Consider the following 25,575-nt stretch of genomic DNA (forward strand, 5'->3'; position numbering starts at 1 on the left):
TGTGTCTCTCTCTGTGTCTCTTTTCGTCCCTCTCTCTGCCTCTCTCTCTCTGTCTTTCTAACGTTCGCTCGCTCCCTGTGTCTCTCTGTCTTTCTCCGTGTGTCTCTCTCTGTCTCTCTCTCTTTCTGTTTCACTGTCTCGGTCCCTTTTTCTCCGTCTCCCTCGCTGTCTCTCTCTCTCTCAGTCTCCATCGCTCTCTGTCTCTGCCTCTCTCTCTGTCTCTCTTTCTCTCTCCATCTCTCTCTGCTCCATCTGTCTCTCTCTGTGTGTCTCTCTCTCTGTGTCTCTCTCTCTCTGTCTCTTTTTGTCCCTCTCTCTGCCTCTCTCTCTGTCTTTCTATCTTTCTCTCTCTCCCTTGCATCTCTGTCTTTCTCCGTGTGTCTCTCTCTGTCTCTCTCTCTCTCGGTCTCTCTTTCTCTCTGTCTCTTTCTGTCCCTCTCTCTGCCTCTCTCTCTTTTTGTCTTTCTCTCCGTTTGTGTCTGTCTCTCTCTCTTTCTGTCCCTCTCTCTGCCTCTCTCTCTTTTTGTCTTTCTCTCCGTTTGTGTCTGTCTCTCTCTCTTTTTGTCCCTCTCTCTGCCTCTCTCTCTCTGTCTTTCTATCTTTCTCTCTCTCCCTGTGTCTCTCCCTCTGTCTTTCTCCCTGTGTGTCTCTCTCTGTCTCTCTCCCTCTCTTTCTCTCTCTGTCACTCTCTCTGCCTCTCTCTCTTTCTGTCTTTCTCTCTCTCCATTTGTGTCTGTCTCTCTCTGTCTCTGTTTTTTTTCTCTCCCTCTATTTCTCTCGCACTCTCTCTATGTCTCTCTCTCTTTCTCTGTCTGTCTCTCTCTCTCTGTCTCTCTCTCTCACAGGAACTATTCTGCCATTATGTCCATCCCACTGTAATGTGACATCTTAATCTCTGGTCCATGTCATCCCTCATGAAATAGCCACATCAACTGAAACTAAATCCCAGTCCCTTAAAATACATCTGAATGAAATGAACACCTACCAGAGTGTACAACCAATCTTTACCCGTTTAAAAGCAAAGTCTTCAAACATTTCACTCCATCCCTGCACATCTATTTATCTATCTATCTATCTATCTATCTATCTATCTGTCTGTCTGTCTGTCTGTCTATCTATCTGTCTGTCTGTCTGTCTGTCTATTATCATTATCTATCTATCTGTTTATCTGTCTATTCATTTACCTATCTTTCTATCTATTATCATTATCTGTCAACCTATCTATCTATCTGTCTATCTATCTTTATCTGTCTATCTATCTTTCTATCTATTATTATTATCTATCTATCTCTCTAGCTATCTATCTTTCTATCTATTATCATTATCTATCTATCTCTCTTTCTATCTATCTTTCTATCTATTATCATTATTTATCTATCTATCTTTCTATCTATTATCATTATCTATCTGTCTATCTATCTATCTAACTATCTGTCTGTGTGTCTGTCTGTCTCTCTTTCTATCTATCTATTTCCATTGTCTATCTATTTCTCTATCTATCTATCTATTTATTATCATTATCTATCTAGCTATCTATCTGTCTATCTGCCTATCTGCCTATCTATCTATCTTTCTATCTATTATCATTATCTTACTATCTATCTATCTTTCTATTATCATTTATCTATCTATCTATCTTTCTATCTATTATCATTATCTATCTATCTATCTTTCTATCTATTATCATTATCTATCTATCGGTCTATCTATTCCCTCTTGGCTATTTCTCTCCATTTCTCACTCGAACACTTTCTCTATCCCTTTATCTCTATCTATCGATGTCTCTATCTATCGCTATCTTATTCCTCCCTCTGCTTCTGTTGTTTCTTGCTCCATCGATGGGCTCATTCAGTCATCTGTCCACCAGTCCTTTTCTTCCGCACCACTTTTCATTCCCCATCCCTCTCCCCCTCTTGTTCTTCCATCCTTTATGCATTCGCTTCTTTATCTGTGTCTCGGTCAGCCGCCCCTTGTCAACGAGCGTGACCTGCCTCGCGCCTGGGGCACACCCTACATTCAACGTCTGCCCAGTTCACTGGCTCCGCATGTACCCGTGTGCACGGAGACACCCACAGTGCCCTCGCTTCCACGTCACTGCGTGGCCTGTCGCGGGGAGGGGGGCGTTGGGTGGGGGTGTACCAGCACAGCAAGTTTCTCGCCGGCCGTCTCTGCTTGCCTCATCGTCTTCTATTTTTAGCGGAGACGCCTGAGACCTGGTCCTGTATTCCTTAATATGGGTGTGTAATACTCTCACCAGTCGCTGCCTTGGGCGCAGGAGCTGATTGCCTGCCCAGGCATTTGCCAATACTACAGCTTTCAGCTTGGAGTCACTGACTCTTTTTCCTCGGACATCCTCCGTCCGACCGTCTTCTGTTGCGAGAGAGAGAGGTCCCCGGGCAGATTCTCGGAACTCGACCCAGAGACTTCCCTTCCCAAACACCTGGCTCGCCATAACCCTCCTTCATAACCCTCCCCCCTCCTCTCTCGCCCTCTCCCACTCTGTCTCCCGCGCGGCATCACCACCCCCCATCGGCTGCTAGACTCCGTGGTGACATGAGGTGCCTGTGGCTGGTCCTGGCCGCCGTGTCCCTGGCTCTCGCCTGGGCGGAGGAGGGGATCGACATCCCAGAGTACGATGGCGTAGACCGAGTTCTCCACCTCTCCCTGAAGAACTACAAACAGGCACTGAAAAAGTTCGACATCATCTGCCTCTACTACCACGAGCCCATCGAGGACGACAAGATCTCGCAGAAACAGTTCGAATGGGACGAGCTGACCCTTGAGGTAAATGACGCCCATCCTTCCGCTCCGCCCGGGCGTGCAGCCCGTCGGCGCGAGGCCGCGTTTCTCCAGGCTCGGTTCACACCCATCTCCGCCACCAGCTCATGAAACCTGGCAGGTTAGCGGGTGCGGGTGGGAATGGTGCACTGGTATTACCCTGGTTAGGATTTAAAACAAGTATTAATAGTCACGGTGCTCACAGAGCTCGGTGAGTTGAAGGATGACTGAGACTTGGGCAGAGAAAGATACAGCAAGGATTGAGTGGAGTCCCGTGTGTCTTCTGTGTGAGCGTGTTTGCAGGAGTGTGTGTGTGTGTGTGTGTGCTCCTCGTATGTTTGTGTGTCCGTATTATTCTGCGTGGGTTTGTGGCATTTGTATGTGTATGATTGTATGTGTGTGTTTGTGTGACTGTGTTTGTGAGCGTTTGTGTGTCTGTGTTTGTTGGTGTCTGTGTGGCTGTCTTTAAGAACGTTTGTACGGCTGGGTCTGCCAGTCTGTGTGTGTGTTTTTGTCAACACTCGCTCAGTACTGACCCTCTGACAGTGCAGCACTCCCTCAGTACTGACCCTCTGACAGTGCAGCCCTCCCTCAGTACTGACCCTCTGACAGTGCAGCGCTCCCTCAGTACTGACCCTCTGACAGTGCAGCACTCCCTCAGTACTGACCCTCTGACAGTGCAGCACTCCCTCAGTACTGACCCTCTGACAGTGTAGCACTCCCACAGTACTGACCCTCTGATAGTGCAGCTCTCCCTCAGTACTGACCCTCTGACAGTGCAGCTCTCCCACAGTACTGACCCTCTGACAGTGCAGCTCTCCCTCAGTACTGACCCTCTGACAGTGCAGAACTCCCTCAGTACTGACCCTCTGACAATGCAGCACTCCCTCAGTAATGACCCTCTGACAGTGCAGCACTCCCTCAGTACTGACCCTCTGACAATGCAGCACTCCCTCAGTACTGACCCTCTGACGGTGCAGAACTCCCTCAGTACTGACTGACAATGCAGCACTCCCTCAGTCCTGACCCTCTGACAGTGCAGCACTCCCTCAGTACTGACTCTCTGACAGTGCAGCACTCCCTCAGTACTGACCTTCTGACAGTGCAGCACTCCCTCAGTACTGACTCTCTGACAGTGCAGCACTCCCTCACTGACCCTCTGACAGTGCAGCACTCCCTCAGTACTGACCCTCTGACAGTGCAGCACTCCCTCAGTACTGACACTCTGACAGTGCAGCACTCCCTCACTGACCCTCTGACAGTGCAGAACTCCCTCAGTACTGACCCTCTGACAGTGCAGCACTCCCTCACTGATCCTCTGACAGTGCAGCGCTCCCTTAGTACTGACCCTCTGACAGTGCAGCACTCCCTCAGTACTGACCCTCTGACAGTGCAGCACTCCCTCAGTACTGACCCTCTGACAGTGCAGCACTCCCTCAGTACTGACCCTCAGACAGTGCAGCACTCCCTCAGTACTGACCCTCAGACAGTGCAGCACTCCCTCAGTACTGACCCTCTGACAGTGCAGCACTCCCTCAGTACTGACCCTCTGACAGTGAAGCACTCCCTCAGAACTGACTCTCTGACAGTGCAGCACTCCCTCAGTACTGACCTTCTGACAGTGCAGCACTCCCTCAGGACTGACCCTCTGACAGTGCAGCACTCCCTCAGTACTGACCCTCTGACAGAGCAGCACTCCCTCAGTACTGACCCTCTGACAGTGCAGCACTCCCTCGGAACTGACCCTCTGACAGTGCAGTACCCCCTCAGTACTGACCCTCTGACAGTGCAGCACTCCCTCAGTACTGACCCTCAGACAGTGCAGCGCGCCCTCAGTATTGACCCTCTGACAGTGCAGCACTCCCTCAGTACTGACCCTCTGACAGTGCAGCACTCCCTCAGTATTGACCCTCTGACAGTGCAGCACTCCGTCAGTACTGACCCTCTGACAGTGCGGTGGAGGGGGGTGGGGGTGGTGATAGGGGGCTCCAATATGAACTAGTAACCAATGTTTCCAAAAACTCATGAGAAGGATATACGTCAGAGATTTGCAAACTTTTAGTCAAAGACCCGATTTACACACCCAGACTTGCTGTGAACCCAGCTGCATTGGCATGTGGCCATTGCCTTGCCTCGACTGGCACGTCAGTGGATGGCACGGTCTCAGGATTCTGCACAGTTAGAGGCATCTCACCCGAGCAGCTTGCTAACAGCTGATGTGAAGAAATGTTGGCTTCGAACCAGGCATGACTGTGGTCCAAACCCGTTTATGTTGCTTGGGTTGCATCAATTCGATATTTCTTGCTTAGGTAGCATTTCCGCTCTGGGAGATGAAGGACCAGACCCCAGGCCGTATTACAGAATAGAACCTTTTGAAATTCTATAGGACTCGAGGAGGCCATTCAGCCCACTGAGCCTGTGCTGCCCTATGATCCACTCAGTTCCAACTGCTCTTTCCCCCGTTTCCCTGTAAATTTACCCCTTTCCAGTGTTTCACCCATTCCCCCTTTCTAGAAGTTTCTATTGAATCTGCTTCCACCGCCCTTTCAGGCAGCACCTTCCAGATTACAACAGCTCTCTGTGTAAAAACATTTCTCCTGTAAGACCATAAGGTCATAAGAAATAGGAGGAGAATTGGGCCACTCGGCCCATCGCGTCTGCTCCGCCATTCAATCATGGCTGATATTTTTCTCATCCCCATTCTCCTGCATGCTTCCTATAACCCCTGAACCCCTTATTAATCAAGAACCTATCTATCTCTGCCTTAAAGACACTCCGTGAATTGGCCTCCACAGCCTTCTGCGGCAAAAAGTTCCACAGATTCACCACCCTCTGGCTGAAGAAATTCCTCCTGATCTCTGTTTTAAAGGATCGTCCCTTTAGTCTGAGATCGTGTCCTCATCCTCAAGTTCCGCCCTTCTGGTACTTTGACCAATTCTCATTGAATCATAGAGTGACTACTGTGCAGAAGGAGTCTGCACCGGCCCTCCAAAAGAGTGCCCAGGCCCACTCCCCACTCTATCCCGGTAACCCTACCCAACCTTTGGACACTATGGGGCAATTTAACATGGCCAATCCACCTAACCTGCAGACCTTTGAACTTCAACCTGTGTCCCTCTGGTTACCAACCCTCCTCTCACTGGAAGCATTTTCTCCTCATTTACTTGATACAAACCCTTCCTCATTTTGAACACCTCGATTCAATCTCCACCTTCAACCTTCTGTTTTCAAAGGACAACAATCCCAGCTTCTCCAGTCCCACCTCGACGTCTGATGTCCCTCTTCCATGGATCTTCCTCTGCACCCTCTCCGAGGTCTTTACATCCTTCCTGAAGTCTGAGGCCCCTATATTCCAGCTGGCGCTGAGCCAGTGTTTCTTCAGGGTCCACAGTGGCTTCCTTAGCTCTTGTGCCCTTTCCCTCAATCAAGCCACCTATACTGTACATCACTCACATGGCTTGTGGGTAAGACTGAACAGGCCAGGGCTGCTTTATCTAGAAAACAGTAAGAAGTCTGACAACACCAGGTTAAAGTCCAACAGGTTTGTTTCGAATCACTAGCTTTCGGAGCACTGCTCCTTCCTCAGGTGAATGAAGAGGTAGGTTCCAGAAACACATCAATAGACCAAGTCAAAGGTGCAAGACGATACTTTGAATGCGAGCATTTGCAGGTAATTAAGTCTTTACAGATCTAGAGAGAGAGGGGTAATCCCAAGTTAAAGAGGTGCGAATTGTCTCAAACCAGGACAGTTCGTAGGATTTCACCAGCCCAGGCCAGATGGTGGGGGATGAATGTAATGCGACATGAATCCCAGGTCCCGGTTGAGGCCGCACTTATGAGTGTGGAACTTGGCTATCAGTTTCTAAGTGGTTGTGGTGTTGTAAGACTTCTTACTGTGCTCACACCAGTCCAACGCCGGCATCTCCACATCTTTGAGATTAGGAATTGATTTTGACAGGATCAGAGTGAGAATCACAGAATAATACAGCACAGGAGAGGCCCTTCGGCCCATCCAGTCTGCACTGATGCATGAAAAACACCTGAGCTGCCGACCTAATCCCATTTGCCAGCACTTGGCCCATAGCCTTGAATGTTAAGATGCGCCAAGTGTTTATCCAGGTAGTTTTTAAAGGATGTGAGGCATCCCGCCTATACCACCCTCCCAGGCACTGCATTCCAGACCGTCACCAGGATCGACACAAGAGGCGACGTTCCCGCTGGTGGGCGAGACCAGAAGGAGGTGCAGCCATCGACGTTAGACTGTCACTGATAAACCCAACTGAGAATTCAGGTGGAAATCCTTCACTCAGAGAGTTGGAGAGAATGTGGAGCTCACTCCCACTGAGCTCATTGTGTCGTATGAACACGCAGGGCTAAATCGCTGGCTTTGAAAGCAGACCAAGGCAGGCCAGCAGCACGGTTCGATTCCCAGACCAGCCTCCCCGAACAGGTGCCGGAATGTGGTGACTAGGGGCTTTTCACAGTAACTTCATTTGAAGCCTACTTGTGACAAGAAGCGATTTTCATAGAATTTACAGTGCAGTGCATTTTCATTTCATTTTCATTTCAAATAGGAACAGGGGTAGGCCATTCAGCCCATCGAGCTTGCTCCGCCATTCAGGAGGATCCTGGCTGATTTTTTTGTGTTTAAACTCCTGCATTCCCCATCAACCCCTGCCCCCCCCCGATAATCTTTGATTCCCTTGCCAAACAAGAAACTGATCTACCTCCACCTTCAAAATATTAATTGAGCCTTCTGAGGCAGAGTTCTGAGGGTACAAAATTATGAGGGACATAGAAAGGAATGAACGTTTCCCCTTAGTAGAGGGGTCAATAATCAGGGGGCATTGATTTACGATTAGGGGCAGGGGGGTTAGAGGGGATTAGAGGGAAACCTTTTCTCCCAGAGGGTGATGGGAATCTGGAACTCGCTGCCTGAAAGGGTGGTAGAGGCGGGAACCCTCACAACAATTTAGAAGCATTTAGATGAGCGCTTGAAATGTCACGGCACACAAAGCCATAGGCCAAATGCTGGGAAATGGCATTCGAATAGATAGGTTCTTGATGGCCAGCACCAATACGATAGGCCAAAGGGCCTCTTTTGTGTGCTGTAAAACTCCAAACTTACACACCTCCTAAAATATTCTTCTTCTCTGCCTAAAAGTAATTTTCAAATAGAGCCCCCTAGATCGGGACTCACCCACAAAAGGCAATTTCCTTTCAACCTCCAGCCTATCAACGCAATTCAGCACCTCATACACTTCAACCACGTCACCCCCTCGCGCTGATAAACTCGAGTGGAAACAAGCTTTCCTCATCAGCCAGCCCACTCATTCCAGGCATCAATCTAGGATTGCAGCGGTGAGCTGGATAGGTATGTGAAGGATATGTTGGTGAGGGGGTAGGAGGAGGTACGTGTGGAGCAGAATGGGCTGAATGGCCTCTTTCGGAGTTGTACGATTCGTTGCAATTCGTAACAGAACCTCACAGGCCGGAGATTCTCCAACTCCATTGCATGGATGTTTTAACTCAGCCGGAGATTCTCCAACTCCATTGCATGGATGTTTTAACTCGGCCAATGATCTGGCTCTGACCTCTGTATCCTCGGTCAGTTTGGTTGCTCTAGGCCCACACTGCAAACTGGGGAGTTACACCCCATCTTTCCATTTGGCTTTCCAATGCGTCCACAACTAAAGCTGATTTCAACAATCTAAGATCTAGTTTATTATCAGACTGATGTAATGCTGGAATGTTCTCAGAAATTATTCCAGTCCTGATCAAAAGTTATTAAAATGCTTCTCCACACCTAGTTTACATCCAGGCTCAAAACTTGACCAGCCTCCAAAGTCCCCAATCATGCAGACATCAGCTCATGTGAATCTCTGCTGCCCTCTTGTCCCCAACACACAACTCATTCGACATCACCCCGTGTGCTCACTAACCCACTGTCCCCCAGTCCCAAAACGCCTCCATTTTAAAATTCCTCTTATTGTGTCGGACCACTTCAGGAACTCAGAAATTCCTATCTCTATAACCTCTTCCTGCCCCTCCAATCCTCCCTATCTCTGTAACCTCTTCCTGCCAATCCAACCCTCCCCATCTCTGTAACCTCTTCCTGCCCCTCCAACCCTCCCTATCTCTATAACCTATTCCTGCCCCTCCAACCCTCCCTATCTCTGTAACCTCTTCCTGCCACTCCAACCCTCCCTATCTCTGTAACCTCTTCCTGCCCCTCCAACCCTCCCTATCTCTGTAACCTCCTCCAGCCCCAACAACCCACCCTATCTCTGTAACCTCCTCCAGACCCTACAACCCTCCGTATCTCTGTAACCTCCTCCAGCCCCGCCAACCTTCCCAATCTCTGTAACTTCCTCCAGCCCCGCCAACCCTCCCTATCTCTGTAACCTCCTCCAGCCCCGCCAACCCACCCTATCTCTGTAACCTCTTCCTGCCCCTCCAACCCTCCCTATCTCTGTAACCTCCTCCAGCCCCTACAACCCTCCCTATCTCTGTTACCCCCTCCAGTCCCTCCAACCCTCCCTATCTCTGTAACCTCCTCCAGCCCCTCCAACCCTCCCTATCTCTATAACCTCTTCCAGCCCCTACAACACTCCCTACCTCTGTAAACTCCTCCAGCCCCTACAAACCTCCCTATCTCTGTAACCTCCTCCAGCCCATACAACCCTCCCTATCTCTGTAACCTCCCCAGCCCCTACAACTCTCCCTATCTCTACAATCTGCTCCAGATCCTCCAACCCTCCCTATCTCTGTAACCTCCTCCAACCCCTCCCACCCTCTCTATTTCTGTCACCTCCTCCAGCCCCTACAACCCTCCCTATCTCTGTTATCCCCTCCAGCCCCTACAACCCTCCCTATCTCTATAACCTCTTCCAGCTCCTACAACCCTCCCTATCTCTGTAACCTCCTCCAGCCCCTACAACCCTCCCTTTCTCTGTAACATCTTCCAGCCCCAACAATCCTCCCTATCTCTGTCACCTCCTCCAGCCCGTACAACCCTCCCTGTCCCTGTAAGCTCCTCCAGACCCTACAACCATACCTATCTCTGTAACCTCCTCCAGCCCCTACAACCCTCCCTATCTCTACAATCTCCTCCAGCCCCTACAACCCTCCCTATCCCTGTAACCTCCTCCAGCCCCTACAACTCTCCCTAACTCTGTAACCACCTCCAGCCCGTACAACCCTCCCTATCTCTGCAACCTCCTCCAACCCCTACAACCCTCCCTATCTCTGTTACCTCCTCCAGCCCCTACAAACCTCCCTATCCCTGTAACCTTCACCAGCCCCTACAACTCTCCCTATCTCTGTAACCTCCTCCAGCCACCACAACCCTCCCTATCTATCTAACCTCCTCCAGCCCCTAGAACCCTCCCTGTCTCTACAATCTCCTCCAGCCCCTCCAAACCTCCCTATCTCTGGAACCTCTTCCTACCCCTCTAATCCTCCCTACCTATATAACCTGCTGCAACCCCTCCAACCCTCTCTATTTCTGTAACCTCCTTCAGCCCCGACAACTCTCCCTATCTCTGTAACCTCCTCCAGCCCCTATAATCCTCCCTATCTCTGTAAACTCCTCCAGTCCCTTCATTACCCCTATCTCTGTAACCTCCTCCAGCCCCTACAATGGGCAGCACGGTAGCCTTGTGGATAGCACAATTGCTTCACAGCTCCAGGGTCCCAGGTTCGATTCCAGCTTGGGTCACTGTCTGTGCGGAGTCTGCACATCCTCCCCGTGTGTGCGTGGGTTTCCTCCGGGTGCTCCGGTTTCCTCCCACAGTCCAAAGATGTGCAGGTTAGGTGGATTAGCCATGATAAATTGCCCTTAGTGTCCAAAATTGCCCTTAGATTTGGGTGGGGTTACTGGGTTATGGGGATAGGGTGGCGGTGTTGACCTTGGGTAGGGTGCTCTTTCCAAGAGCCGGTGCAGACTTGATGGGCCGAATGGCCTCCCCCTGCACTGTAAATTCTATGATAATCCTCCCTATCTCTGTAAGCTCCTCCAGCCCTTACAACCCTTCCTATCTCTGTAAACTCCTCCGGCCTCTACAATCCTTCCTATCTCTGTAACCTCATCCAGCCCCGACAACCCTCACGATGTCTGTAAACTCTTCCAGCCCCCACAACCCTCCCTATATCTGTAACCTACTCCAGCCCCCACAACCCTCCCCATCTCTGTAACCTACTCCAGCCCCTACAACCTTCCCTATCTCTGTAACCTCCTCCAGCCTCTACAATCCTCCCTATCTCTGTAACCTCCTCCAGCCCCTACAATCCTCCCTATCTCTGTAACCTCCTCCAGCCCTTACAACCCTCCCTATCGCTGTAACCTCCTCCAGCCCCTACAACCCTCCCTATGTCTTTAACCTCCTCCAGCCCATACAACCCTCCCTATCCTTTAACCTCCTCCAGCCCCTACAACCCTCCCCATCTCTACAATCTCCTCCAGACCCTCCAACCCTCCCTATCTCTGTAACCTCCTCCAACCACTCCCACCCTCTCTATTTCTGTCACCTCCTCCAGCCCCTACAACCCTCCCTACAACCCAGAGATAACAATCTCTGTTATCCCCTCCAGCCCCTACAACCCGCCCTATCTCTGTAACCTCTTCCAGCTCCTACAACCCTCCCTATCTCTGTAACCTCCTCCAGCCCCTAAAACCCTCCCTTTCTCTGTAACATCTTCCAGCCCCAACAATCCTCCCTATCTCTGTCACCTCCTCCAGCCCCTACAACCGTCCCTGTCCCTGTAACCTCCTCCAGACCCTACAACCATCCCTATCCCTGTAACCTCCTCCAGCCCCTACAACTCTCCCTATCTCTGTCACCTCCTCCAGCCGCTACAACCCTCCCTATTCCTGAAACCTCCTCCAGCCCCTCCAACCTTCCCTATGTCTGTAACCTCCTCCAGCCCCTACAATCCTCCCTATCTCTGTAACCTCCTCCAGCCCCTACAATCCTCCCTATCTCTGTAACCTCCTCCAGCCCTTACAACCCTCCCTATCTCTGTAACCTCCTCCAGCCCCTACAACCCTCCCTATCTCTGTAACCTCCTCCAGACCCTACAACCCTCCCTATCTCTACAATCTCCTCCAGCCCCTACAACCCTCCCTATCTCTACAATCTCCTCCAGACCCTCCAACCCTCCCTATCTCTGTAACCTCCTCGAGACCCTACAACCCTCCCTATCTCTGTAACCTCCTCCAGCCCCTACAACCCTCCCTATCTCTACAATCTCCTCCAGCCCCTACAACCCTCCCTATCCCTGTAACCCCCTCCAGCCCCTACAACTCTCTCTATCTCTGTAACCTCCTCCAGCCCCTACAACCCTCCCTATCTCTGCAACCTCCTCCAGCCCCTACAACCCTCCCTTATCTCTGTTACCTCCTCCAGCCCCTACAAACCTCCCTATCCCTGTAAACTTCACCAGCCCCTACAACTCTCCCTATCTCTGTAACCTCCTCCAGCCACCACAACCCTCCCTATCTATCTAACATCCTCCAGCCCCTAGAACCCTCCCTATCTCTACAATCTCCTCCAGCCCCTCCAACCCTCCCTATCTCTGTAACCTCTTCCTACCCCTCCAATCCTTCCTATCAATATAACCTGCTGCAACCCCTCCAACCCTCTCTATTTCTGTCACCTCCTTCAGCCCGACAACTCTCCCTATCTCTGTAACCTCCTCCAGCCCCTATAATCCTCCCTATCTCTGTAACCTCCTCCAGTCCCTTCATTACCCCTATCTCTGTAACCTCCTCCAGCCACTACAACCCTCCCTATCTCTGTAACCTCATCCATCCCCTACAACCCTCCCTATCTCTGTAACCTCCTCCAGCCCCTACAATGGGCAGCACGGTAGCCTTGTGGATAGCACAAGTGCTTCACAGCTCCAGGGTCCCAGGTTCGATTCCAGCTTGGGTCACTGTCTGTGCGGAGTCTGCACATCCTCCCCGTGTGTACGTGGGTTTCCTCCGGGTGCTCCGGTTTCCTCCCACAGTCCAAAGATGTGCAGGTTAGGTGGATTAGCCAGATAAATTGCCCTCAGTGTCCAAAATTGCCCTTAGATTTGGGTGGGGTTACTGGGTTATGGGGATAGGGTGGCGGTGTTGACCTTGGGTAGGGTGCTCTTTCCAAGAGCCGGTGCAGACTCGATGGGCCGATTGGCCTCCTTCTGCACTGTAAATTCTATGATAATCCTCCCTATCTCTGTAAGCTCCTCCAGCCCTTACAACCCTTCCTATCTCTGAAACCTCCTCCGGCCCCTACAATCCTTCCTATCTCTGTAACCTCATCCAGCCCCGACAACCCTCACTATGTCTGTTATCTCCTCCAGCCCCGACAACCCTCCCTATCTCTGTAAACTATTCCAGCCCCCACAACCCTCCCTATCTCTGTAACCTCCTCCAGCCCCTACAAACCTCCATTTCTCTGGAACGTCTTCCAGCCCTTACAACCCTCCCTATCTCTGTAATCGCTTCCAGCCCCTCCAACCATCCCTATGTCTGTAACCTCCTCCATCCCCTACAATCCCCCCTATCTCTGTAACCTCCTCCAGCCCCTACAACCTTCCCTATCTCTGTAACCTCCTCCAGCCCCTACAATCCTCCCTATCTCTGTAACCTCCTCCAGGCCCTACAATCCTCCCTATCTCTGTAACCTCCTCCAGCCCTTACAACCCTCCCTATCTCTGTAACCTCCTCCAGCCCCTACAACCCTCCCTATGTCTGTAACCTCCTCCAGCCCGTACAACTCTCCCTACCCCTGTAACCTCCTCCAGCCCCTACAACCCTCCCTAACTCTTCAGTCTCCTCCAGCCCCTCCAACCCTCCCTATCTCTGTAACATTCTCCAGCCCCTAAAATCCTCCCTATCTCTATAACCTCCACCAGTCCCTACAACCCTCCCTAACCCTGTAACATCCTCCAGACCCTCCAACTCACCATTTCTGTATAACCTCCTCCAGCACCTACAAACCTCCCTATCCCTGTAACCTCCTCCAGCCCCTTCAACTCTCCCTATCTCTGTAACCTCCTCCAGCCCCTACAATCCTCCCTATCTCTGTAACCTCCTCCAGCCCCTACAACCCTCCCTACGTCTGTAACCTCCTCCAGCCCGTACAACTCTCCCTATCTCTGTAACCTCCTCCAACCCATACAACTCTCCCTATCCCTGTAACATACTCCAGCCCCTACAACCCTCCCTAACTCTTCAGTCTCCTCCAGCCCCTCCAACCCTCCCTATCTCTGTAACCTCCTCCAGCCCCTCCAACCCTCTCTATTTCTGTGACCTCCTCCAGCCCCTACAATCCTCCCTATCTCTGTAACCTCCTCCAGCCCCTAAAACCATCCCTATCTCTGTAACCTCTTCCAGCCCCTACAATCCTCCCTATCTCTGTAACCTCCTCCAGCACCAAAAACCCTCCCTATCTGTGTAACCTCCTCCAGCCCCTACAACCCTCCCTATCTCTGTAACCTCCTCCAGCCCCTACAAACCTCCCTATCTCTGTAACCTCCTCGAGTCCATACAACCCTCCCTATCTCTGTAACCTCCTCCATGCCCTACAGCATTCCCTATCTCTACAATCTCCTCCAGCCCCTCCAACCCTTCCTATCTCTGTACCTTCCTCCAACCCCTCCAACCCTCCCTATCTCTGTAACCTCCTCCAGCTCCTGCAACCCTCCCTAACCCTACAATCTCCTCCAGCCCCTCCAACCCTCCCTATCTCTGTAATCTCTTCCAGCCCCTCCAACCATCCTTATGTCTGTAACCTCCTCCATCCCCTACAATCCCCCCTATCTCTGTAACCTCCTCCAGCCCCTACAACACTATCTATTTCTGTAATCTCTTCCAGCCCCTCCAACCATCCCTATGTTTGTAACCTCCTCCAACCCCTCCAAACATCCCTATCTCTACAATCTCCTCCAGTCCCTCCAACCCTATCTATATCTGTAATCTCTTCCAGCCCCTCCAACCATCCCTATGTCTGTAACCTCCTCCATCCCCTACAATCCCCCCTATCTCTGTAACCACCTCCAGCCCCTACAACCCTCCCTTTCCCTGTAACCTCTTTCAGCCACTACAACTCTCCCTATCTCTGTAACCTCCTCCAACCCCTCCAAACATCCCTATCTCTACAATCTCCTCCAGTCCCTCCAACCCTCTCTATTTCTGTAAACTCCTTCAGCCCCTACAACTCTCTCTGTCTCTGTAAACTCCTCCACCCCCTAAAATCCTCCCTATCTCTGTAACCTCCTCCAGTCCCTACAACCCCGCCTATCTCTGTAACTTCCTGCATCTCCTACAAGCCTCTCCACGTCTGAAACCTCCTCCAGCCCCTACAATCCTCCCTATCTCTGTAACCTCCTCCAGTCCCTACAACCATCCTTATCTCTGTAACCTCCTCCAGCCCCTACAACCCGCCCTATCTCTGTAACCTCCTCCACCCCCTACAACCCTCCCTATCTCTGTAACCTCCTCCAGCCCTTACAACCCTCCCTATCTCTATAACCTCCTTCAGCCCCTACAATCCTCCCTATCTCTGGAACCTCCTCCAGCCCATACAACCCTCCTTATGTCTGTAATCTCCTCCAGCCCTACAACTTTCCCTATCTCTGTAACCTCCTCCAGCCCCAACAACTCTCCCTATCCCTATAACCTCCTCCAGCACCTACAACTCTCCCTCTGTCTGTAATCTCCTCCAGCCCGTACAACCCGCCCTATCTCTGTAACCTCCTCCAGCCCATACAAATCTCCCTAACTCTGTGAAATACTCCAGCTCATACAAGCCTCCCTATCTCTGTAACATCCTCCAACCCTCCCTATCTCGATAACCTCCTCCAGCCCCTACAATCCTCCCTATCTCTGCAACCTCTTCCAGGTCCTACAACCCTCCCTAACCCTACAATCTCCTCCAGTCGCTCCAACCCTCCCTTTCTCTGTAACGTCTTCCAGCCACTCCAATCCTCCCTATCTCTGTCACCTCCTCCAGTCACTCCAACACTCCCTTTCTCTGTAACGTCTTCCAGCACCTACAATTCTTCCTACCGCTGTCACCTCCTCCAGCTCTTACAACCCTCCCTGTCCATGTAACCTCGTCCAGCCCCTACAACCCTCCCTATCTCTGTAACCTCCTCAAGCCCCGACAACACTCCCTATCTCTGTAACCTCCTCCAGCCCGTACAACCCTCCCTATCTCTGTAACCTACTCCACCCCCTACAACCCTCCCTATCTCTGTAACCTCCTCCAGCCCTTACATCCCTCTCTATCTCTACAACCTCCTCCAGCCCCTACAATCCTCCCTATCTCTGTAACCTCCTCCAGCCCCTATAACCCTCCCTATGTCTGTAATCTCCTCCAGCCCGTACAACTCTCCCTATCTCTGTAACCTCCTCCAGCCCCTACAATCCTCCCTATGTCTGTAATCTCTTCCAGGTCCTACAACCCTCCCTAACCCTACAATCTCCTCCAGTCCCTCCAACCCTCCCTTTCTCTGTAACGTCTTCCAGCCCCTACAATCCTCCCTATCTCTGTCACTTCCTCCAGCCCCTACAACCCTCCCTATCTCTGTGACCTCCTCCAGCCCCTACAACCCTCCATATCTCAGTAACCTCCTCCAGCCCCTACAACCCTCCCTATCTCTGTAACCTCCTCCAACCCCTACAACCCTCCCTATCTCTGTAACCTCCTCCAGCCCCTGCAACCCTCCCTATCTCTGTAACCTCCTCCAGCCCCTAAAATCCTCCCTATCTCTATAACCTCCACCAGTCACTACAACCCTCCCTATCCCTGTAACATCCTCCAGCACCTCCAACTCACCATTTCTGTATAACCTCCTCCAGCCCCTACAAACATCCCTATCCCTGTAATCTCCTCCAGCCCCTCCAACTCACCATTTCTGTGTAACCTCCTCCAGCCCCTACAACCCTCCCTATCCCTGTTACCTCCTCCAGCCCCTACAACCCTCCATATCTCTGTAACCTCCTCCAGCCCCTACAACCCTCCCTAACTCTTCAGTCTCCCCCAGCCCCTCCAACCCTCCCTATCTCTGTAACCTCCTCCAGCCACTGCAACCCTCTCTATTTCTGTGACCTCCTCCAGCCCCTACAATCCTCCCTATCTCTGCAACCTCCTCCAGCCCCTAAAATCCTCCCTATCTCTGTAACCTCTTCATGCCCCTACAACCCTCCCTATCCCTGTAACACCCTCCAGCCCCTAAAATCCTCCCTATCTCTGTAACCTCCTCCAGCCCTCTTATTTCTAGAACCTCCTCCAGCCCCTACAATTCTCCCGATCTCTGTTATCTCCTCCAGCCCTTACAACCCTCCCTATCTCTTTGACCTCCTCGAGCCCCTGCAACACTCCCTATCTCTGTAACATTCTCCAGCCCCTAAAATCCTCCCTATCTCTATAACCTCCACCAGTCACTACAACCCTCCCTATCCCTGTAACATCCTCCAGCCCCTCCAACTCACCATTTCTGTATAACCTCCTCCAGCCCCTACAAACATCCCTATCCCTGTAAACTCCTCCAGCCACTTCAACTCTCCCTATCTCTGTAACCTCCTCCAGCCCCTACAATCTTCCCTATCTCTGTAACCTCCTCCAGCCCTTACAACCCACCCTATCTCTGTAACCTCCTCCAGCCCCTACAACCCTCCCTATGTCTGTAACCTCCTCCAGCCCGTACAACTCTCCCTATCTCTGTAACCTCCTCCAGCCCCTACAACTCTCCCTATCCCGGTAACCTCCTCCAGCCCCTACAACCCTCCCTAACTCTTCAGTCTCCTCCAGCCCCTCCAAACCTCCCTATCTCTGTAACCTCCTCTAGCCCCACCAACCGTCTCTATTTCTGTGACCTCCTCCAGCCCCTACAATCCTCCCTATCTCTGTAACCTCCTCCAGCCCCGAAAACCCTCCCTATTTCTGTAACCTCTTCATGCCCCTACAACCCTCCCTATCCCTGTAACACCTTCCAGCCCCTAAAATTTTCCCTATCTCTGTAACCTCCTCCAGCCCCTACAACCCTCCGTATCTCTGTAACCTCCTCCAACCCCTCCAAACCTCCCTATCATTGTAACCTCCTCCAGCTCCTACAACCATCCCTATCTCTGTAACCTCCTCCAGCCCCTACAATCCTCCCTATCTCTGTAAACTCCTTCAGCACCGAAAACACTCCCTATATCTGTAACCTCCTCCAGCCCTTACAACCCTCCCTATCTCTGTAACCTCCTCCAGCCCCTACAAACCTCCCTATCTCTGTAACCTCCTCGAGTCCATACAACCCTCCCTATCTCTGTAACCTCCTCCAGCTCCTGCAACCCTCCCTAACCCTACAATCTCCTCCAGTCCCTCCAACCCTCTCTATTTCTGTAAACTCCTTCAGCACCTACAACTCTCCCTGTCTCTGTAACCTCCTCCAGCCCCTAAAATCCTTCCTATCTCTGTAACCTCCTCCAGTCCCTACAACCCCGCCTATCTCTGTAATTTCCTCCATCCCCTACCAGCCTCTCCACGTCTGAAACCTCCTCCAGCTCCTACAATCCTCCCTATCTCTGTAACCTCCTCCAGTCCCAACAACCATCCTTAGCTCTGTAACCTCCTCCAGCCCTTACTACCCTCCCTATCTCTGTAACCTCCTCCAGCCCTTACAACCCTCCCTATCTCTGTAACCTCCTCCACCCCCTACAACCCTTCCTATCTCTGTAACCTCCTCCAGCCCTTACAACCCTCCCTATCTCTATAACCTCCTCCAGCCCCTACAATCCTCCCTATCTCTGTAACCTCCTCCAGCCCCTACATCCCTCCCTATCTCTGTAACCTCCTCCAGCCGCTACAACCCTCCCTATGTCTGTAATCTCCTCCAGCCCGTACAACCCGCCCTATCTCTGTAACCTCCTCCAGCCCATACAAATCTCCCTAACTCTGTGACATACTCCAGCCCATACAACCCTCCCTATCTCTGTAACCTCCTCCAGCCCCTACAATCCTCCCTATCTCTGTAACCTCTTCCAGGTCCTACAACCCTCCCTAACCCTACAGTCTCCTCCAGTCCCTCCAAGCCTCCCTATCTCTGTAACCTCCTCCAGCCCTTACAACCCTCCCTATCTCTATAACCTCCTCCAGCCCCTACAATCCTCCCTATCTCTGGAACCTCCTCCAGCCCCTACAACCCTCCCCATGTCTGTAATCTCCTCCAGCCCGTACAACTCTCCCTATCTCTGTAACCTCCTCCAGCCCCTACATCCCTCCCTATCTCTGTAACCTCCTCCAGGTCCTACAACCCTCCCTAACCCTACAATCTCCTCCAGTCCCTCCAACCCTCCCTTTCTCTGTAACGTCTGCCAGCCCCTACAATCCTCCCTATCTCTGTTACCTCCTCCAGTCCCTCCAACCCTCCCTTTCTCTGTAACGTCTTCCAGGCCCTACAATCCTCCCTATCTCTGTCACCTCCTCCAGCTCTTACAACCCTCCCTGTCCATGTAACCTCCTCCAGCCCATACAACCCTCCCTATCTCTGTAACCTACTCCACCCCCTACAACCCTCCCTATCTCTGTAACCTCCTCCAGCCCTTACATCCCTCCCTATCTCTACAACCTCCTCCAGCCCCTACAATCCTGCCTATCTCTGTAACCTCCTCGAGCACCTATAACCCTCCCTCTGTCTGTAATCTCCTCCAGCCCGTACAATTCTCCCTATCTCTGTAACCTCCTCTAGCCCCTACAACCCTCCCTATCCCTGTAACCTCCTGCAGCCCCTACAACTCTCCCTATCTCTGTAACCTCCTCCAGCCCCTACATCCCTCCCTATCTCTGTAACCTCCTCCAGCCGCTACAACCCTCTCTTACTCTACAATCTCCTCCAGCCCCTACAACCCTCCCTAACTCTACAATCTCCTCCAGCCCCTCCAAACCTCCCTATTTCTGTAACTACTTCCAGCACCTACAATCCTCCCTGTCTCTCCAACCTCCTCCAGCCCCTAAAACCCTCCCTATCTCTGTAACCTCCTCAAGCCCCTACAACCCTCCCTATCCCTATAACCTCCTCCAGCCCCTACAATCCTCCTTATCTCTGTAACGTTCTCCAGCCCGTACAACCCACCCTATCGCTGTAACCTCCTCCAGCCCCTACAACCCTCCCTATCTCTGTGACCTCCTCCAGCCCCTCCAACCCTCCCTATCTCTGTAACCTCTTCCTACCCCTCCAATCCTTCCTATCTATATAACCTACTGCAACCCCTCCAACCCTCTCTATTTCTGTAACCTCCTTCAGCCCCGACAACTCTCCCTATCTCTGTAACCTCCTCCAGCCCCTATAATCCTCCCTATCTCTGTAACCTCCTCCAGTCCCTTCATTACCCCTATCTCTGTAACCTCCTCAAGCCACTACAACCCTCCCTATCTCTGGAACCTCATCCATCCCCTACAACCCTCCCTATCTCTGTAACCACCTCCAGCCCCTACAATGGGCAGCACGGTAGCCTTGTGGATAGCACAATTGCTTCACAGCTCCAGGGTCCCAGGTTCGATTCCAGCTTGGGTCACTGTCTGTGCGGAGTCTTCACATCCTCCCTGTGTGTGCGTGGGTTTCCTCCGGGTGCTCCGGTTTCCTCCCACAGTCCAAAGATGTGCAGGTTTGGTGGATTAGCCAGATAAATTGCCCTTAGTGTCCAAAATTGCCCTTAGATTTGGGTGGGGTTACTGGGTTATGGGGATAGGGTGGTGATGTTGACCTTGGGTAGGGTGCTCTTTCCAACAGCCGGTGCAGACTCGATGGGCCGAATGGCCTCCTTCTGCACTGTAAATTCTATGATAATCCTCCCTATCTCTGTAAGCTCCTCCAGCCCTTACAACCCTTCCTATCTCTGAAACCTCCTCCGGCCCCTACAATCCTTCCTATCTCTGTAATCGCATCCAGCTCCGACAACCCTCACTATGTCTGTTATCTCCTCCAGCCCCGACAACCCTCCCTATCTCTGTAAACTCTTCCAGCCCCCACAACCCTCCCTATCTCTGAAACCTCCTCCAGCCCCTACACACCTCCATTTCTCTGGAACGTCTTCCAGCCTCTACAATCCTCCCTATCTCTGTCACTTCCTCCAGCCGCTACAACCCTCCCTATTCCTGAAACCCCCTCAAGCCCCTACAACCTTCCCTATCTCTGTAACCTCCTCCAGCCCGTACAATCCTCCCTATCTCTGTAACCTCCTCCAGCCCCTACAATCCTCCCTATCTCTGTAACCTCCTCCAGCCCTTATAACCCTCCCTATCTCTGTAACCTCCTCCAACCCCTACAACCCTCCCTATGTCTGTAACCTCCTCCAGCCCGTACAACTCTCCCTATCTCTGTAACCTCCTCCAGCCCCTACAACTCTCCCTAACTCTTCAGTCTCCTCCAGCCCCTCCAACCCTCCCTATCTCTGTAACCTCCTCCAGCCCTCTCTATTTCTATAACCACCTCCAGCCCCTACAATTCTCCCGATCTCTGTTATCTCCTCCAGCCCCTACAACCCTCCCTATCTCTGTAACCTCCTCCAGCTCCTGCAACCCTCCCTATGTCTGTAACCTCCTCCAGCCCGTACAACTCTCCCTATCTCTGTAACCTCCTCCAGACCCTACAACTCTCCATATCCCTGTAACCACCTCCAGCCCCTACAACCCTCCCTATCTCTGTAACCTCCTCCAGCCCTCTCTATTTCTATAACCTCCTCCAGCCCCTACAATTCTCCCGATCTCTGTTATCTCCTCCAGCCCCTACAACACTCCCTATCCCTGTAACCTCCTCCAGCCCCTTCAACTCTCCCTATCTCTGTAACCTCCTCCAGCCCCTACAATCCTCCCTATCTCTGTAACCTCCTCCAGCCCTTACAACCCTCCCTATCTCTGTAACCTCCTCCAGCCCCTTCAACTCTCCCTATCTCTGTAACCTCCTCCAGCCCCTATAATCCTCCCTATCTCTGTAACCTCCTCCAGTCCCTTCATTACCCCTATCTCTGTAACCTACTCAAGCCACTACAACCCTCCCTATCTCTGTAACCTCCTCCAGCCCCTACAACCCTCCCTCCGTCTGTAACCTCCTCCATCCCGTACAACTCTCCCTATCTCTGTAACCTCCTCCAACCCATACAACTCTCCCTATCCCTGTAACATCCTCCAGCCCCTACAACCCTCCCTAACTCTTCAGTCTCCTCCAGCCCCTCCAACCCTCCCGATCTCTGTAGCCTCCTCCAGCCTCTCCAACCGTCTCTATTTCTGTGACCTCCTCCAGCCCCTACAATCCTCCCTATCTCTGTAACCTCCTCCAGCCCCTAAAACCCTCCCGATCTCTGTAACCTCTTCCAGCCCCTACAATCCTCCCTATCTCTGTAACCTCCTCCAGCACCAAAAACCCTCCCTATCTGTGTAACCTCCTCCAGCCCCTACAACCCTCCCTATCTCTGTAACCTCCTCCAGCCTCTACAAACCTCCCTATCTCTGTAACCTCCTCTAGTCCATACAACCCTCCCTATCTCTGTAACCTCCTCCAGCCCTTACATCCCTCCCTATCTCTGTAACCTCCTCCAGCCCCTACAATCCTCCCTATCTCTGTAGCCTCCTCCAGCCCCTATAACCCTCCCTATGTCTGTAATCTCCTCCAGCCCGTACAAATCTCCCTATCTCTGTAACCTCCTCCAGCCCCTACAACCCTCCCTATCCCTAAAACCTCCTCCAGCCCCTACAACTCTCCCTATCTCTGTAACCTCCTCCAGCCCCTACATCCCTCCCTATCTCTGTAACCTCCTCCAGCCGCTACAACCCTCCCATACTCTACAATCTCCTCCAGCCCCTACAACCCTCCCTAACTCTACAATCTCCTCCAGCCCCTCCAAACCTCCCTATTTCTGTAACCACTTCCAGCCCCTACAATCCTCCCTATCTCTCTAACCTCCTCCAGCCCCTAAAACCCTCCCTATCTCTGTAACCTCCTCAAGCCCCTACAACCCTCCCTATCCCTGTAACCTCCTCCAGCCCCTACAATCCTCCTTATCTCTGTAACCTCCTCAGCCCATACAACCCGCCCTATCTCTGTAACCTGCTCCAGCCCCTACAACCCTCCCTATCTCTGTGACCTCCTCCAGCCCCTACAACCCTCCCTATCTCTGTAACCTCCTCCAGCCCCTACAACCCTCCCTATCTCTGTAACCTCCTCCAACCCATACAACCCTCCCTATCTCTGTAACCTCCTCCAGCCCCAAAACCCTCCCTATCCCTGTAACCTCCTCCAACCCCTACAACCCTCCCTATCCCTGTAACCTCCTCCAGCCCCTCCAACTCGCCATTTCTGTGTAACCTCCTCCAGACCCTACAACACTCCCTATCCCTGTTACCTCCTCCCGCCCCTACAACCCTCCCTATCTCTGTAACCTCCTCGAGCCCTACAACCCTCCCTATCACTGTAACCTCCTCCAGCCCCATAACCCTCCCTATCTCTTTAAACTCCTCCAACCCTCTCTATTTCTATAACCTCCTCCAGCCCCTACAATTCTCCCGATCTCTGTTATCTCCTCCAGCACTTACAACCCTCCCTATCTCTGTAACCTCCTCCAGCCCCTGCAATCCTCCCTTTCTCTGCAACATTCTCCAGCCCCTCCATCTCACCATTTCTGTATAACCTCCTACAGCCCTTACAAACCTCCCTATCCCTACAATCTCCTCCAGTCCCTCCAACCCTCCCTTTCTCTGTAACGTCTTCCAGCCCCTACAACCCTCCCTATCTCTGTGACCTCCTCCAGCCCCTACAACCCTCCCTATCTCAGTAACCTCCTCCAGCCCCTACAACCCTCCCTATCTCTGTAACCTCCTCCAAACCCTACAACCCTCCCTATCCCTGTAATCTCCTCCAGCCCCTCCAACTCACCATTTTTGTGTAACCTCCTCCAGCCCCTACAACCCTCCCTATCCCTGTTACCTCCTCCAGCCCCTACAACCCTCCCTATCTCTGTAACCTCCTCCAGCCCCTACAACCCTCCCTAACTCTTCAGTCTCCTCCAGCCCCTCCAACCCTCCCTATCTCTGTAACCTCTTCCAGCCACTCCAACCCTCTCTATTTCTGTGACCTCCTCCAGCCCCTACAATCCTCCCTATCTCTGTAACCTCCTCCAGCCTCTAAAATCCTCCCTACCTCTGTAACCTCTTCATGCCCCTACAACCCTCCCTATCCCTGTAACACCCTACAGCCCCTAAAATCCTCCCTACCTCTGTAACCTCCTCCAGCCCTCTCTATTTCTAGAACCTCCTCCAGCCCCTACAATTCTCCTGATCTCTGTTATCTCCTCCAGCGCTTACAACCCTCCCTATCTCTGTAACCTCCTCGAGCCCCTGCAACATTCCCTATCTCTGTAACATTCTCCAGCCACTAAAATCCTCCCTATCTCTATAACCTCCACCAGTCGCTACAACCCTCCCTATCCCTGTAACATCCTCCAGCCCCTCCAACTCACCATTTCTGTATAACCTCCTCCAGCCCCGACAAACATCCCTATCCCTGTAACCTCCTCCAGCCCCTTCAACTCTCCCTATCTCTGTAACCTCCTCCAGCCACTACAATCCTCCCTATCTCTGAAACCTCCTCCAGCCCTTACAACCCACCCTATCTCTGTAACCTCCTCTAGCCCCTACAACCCTCTCTATGTCTGTAACCTCCTCCAGCCCCTACAACTCTCCCTATCCCTGTAACCTCCTCCAGCCCCTACAACCCTCCCTAACACTTCAGTCTCCTCCAGCCCCTCCAACCCTCCCTATCTCTGTAACCTCCTCCAGCCCCTACAATCCTCCCTATCTCTGTAACCTCCTCCAGCCCCTACAATCCTCCCTATCTCTGTAACCTCCTCCAGCCCCTACAACTCTCCCTATCTCTGTAACCTCCTCCAGCCCCTACATCCCTCCCTATCTCTGTAACGTCCTCCAGCCGCTACAACCCTCCCACACTCTACAATCTCCTCCAGCCCCTACAACCCTCCCTAACTCTACAATCTCCTCCAGCCCCTCCAAACCTCCCTATTTCTGTCACCACTTCCAGCCCCTACAATCCTCCCTATCTCTCTAACCTCCTCCAGCCCCTAAAACCCTCCCTATCTCTGTAACCTCCTCAAGCCCCTACAACCCTCCCTATCCCTGTAACCTCATCCAGCCCCTACAATCCTCCTTATCTCTGTAACCTCCTCAGCCCATACAACCCGCCCTATCTCTGTAAACTCCTCCAGCCCCTACAACCCTCCCTATCTCTGTGACCTCCTCCAGCCCCTACAACCCTTGATATCTCTGTACCCTCCTCCAGCCCCTACAACCCTCCCTATCTCTGTAACCTCCTCCAGCCCCAAAACTCTCCCTATCCCTGTAACCTCCTCCAACCCCTACAACCCTCCCTATCCCTGTAACCTCCTCCAGCCCCTCCAACTCACCATTTCTGTGTAAACTCCTCCAGACCCTACAACCCTCCCTATCCCTGTTACCTCCTCCCGCCCCTACAACCCTCCCTATCTCTGTAACCTCCTCGAGCCCTACAACCCTCCCTATCTCTGTAACCTCCTCCAGCCCCACAACCCTCCCTATCTCTTTAAACTCCTCCAACCATCTCTATTTCTATAACCTCCTCCAGCCCCTACAATTCTCCCGATCTCTGTTATCTCCTCCAGCACTTAGAACCCTCCCTATCTCTGTAACCTCATCCAGCCCCTGCAATCCTCCCTATCTCTGTAACCTCCTCCAGTCCCTAAAATCCTTCCTATCTCTGTAACCTCCTCCAGTC

General features: G+C 52.2%; 1 protein-coding gene across 1 annotated transcript in view; it reads left to right on the plus strand.

The window, feature by feature from the left end:
• Window positions 1–2,363: 2,363 nt before the first annotated feature.
• The window catches only part of LOC140410334 (calsequestrin-1-like), a 161,983-nt gene continuing 138,771 nt past the window's right edge, over window positions 2,364–25,575 (plus strand). Inside the window, exon 1 of the mRNA XM_072498333.1 lies at window positions 2,364–2,784. Within this exon, the coding sequence (XP_072354434.1) occupies window positions 2,554–2,784 (231 nt within the window). The 5' untranslated portion in view covers window positions 2,364–2,553. The remainder of the gene's footprint in view (window positions 2,785–25,575) is intronic.

Source organism: Scyliorhinus torazame, chromosome 4 (genome assembly GCF_047496885.1).
Source record: "Scyliorhinus torazame isolate Kashiwa2021f chromosome 4, sScyTor2.1, whole genome shotgun sequence".
In the NCBI taxonomy this organism is placed as follows: domain Eukaryota; kingdom Metazoa; phylum Chordata; class Chondrichthyes; order Carcharhiniformes; family Scyliorhinidae; genus Scyliorhinus; species Scyliorhinus torazame.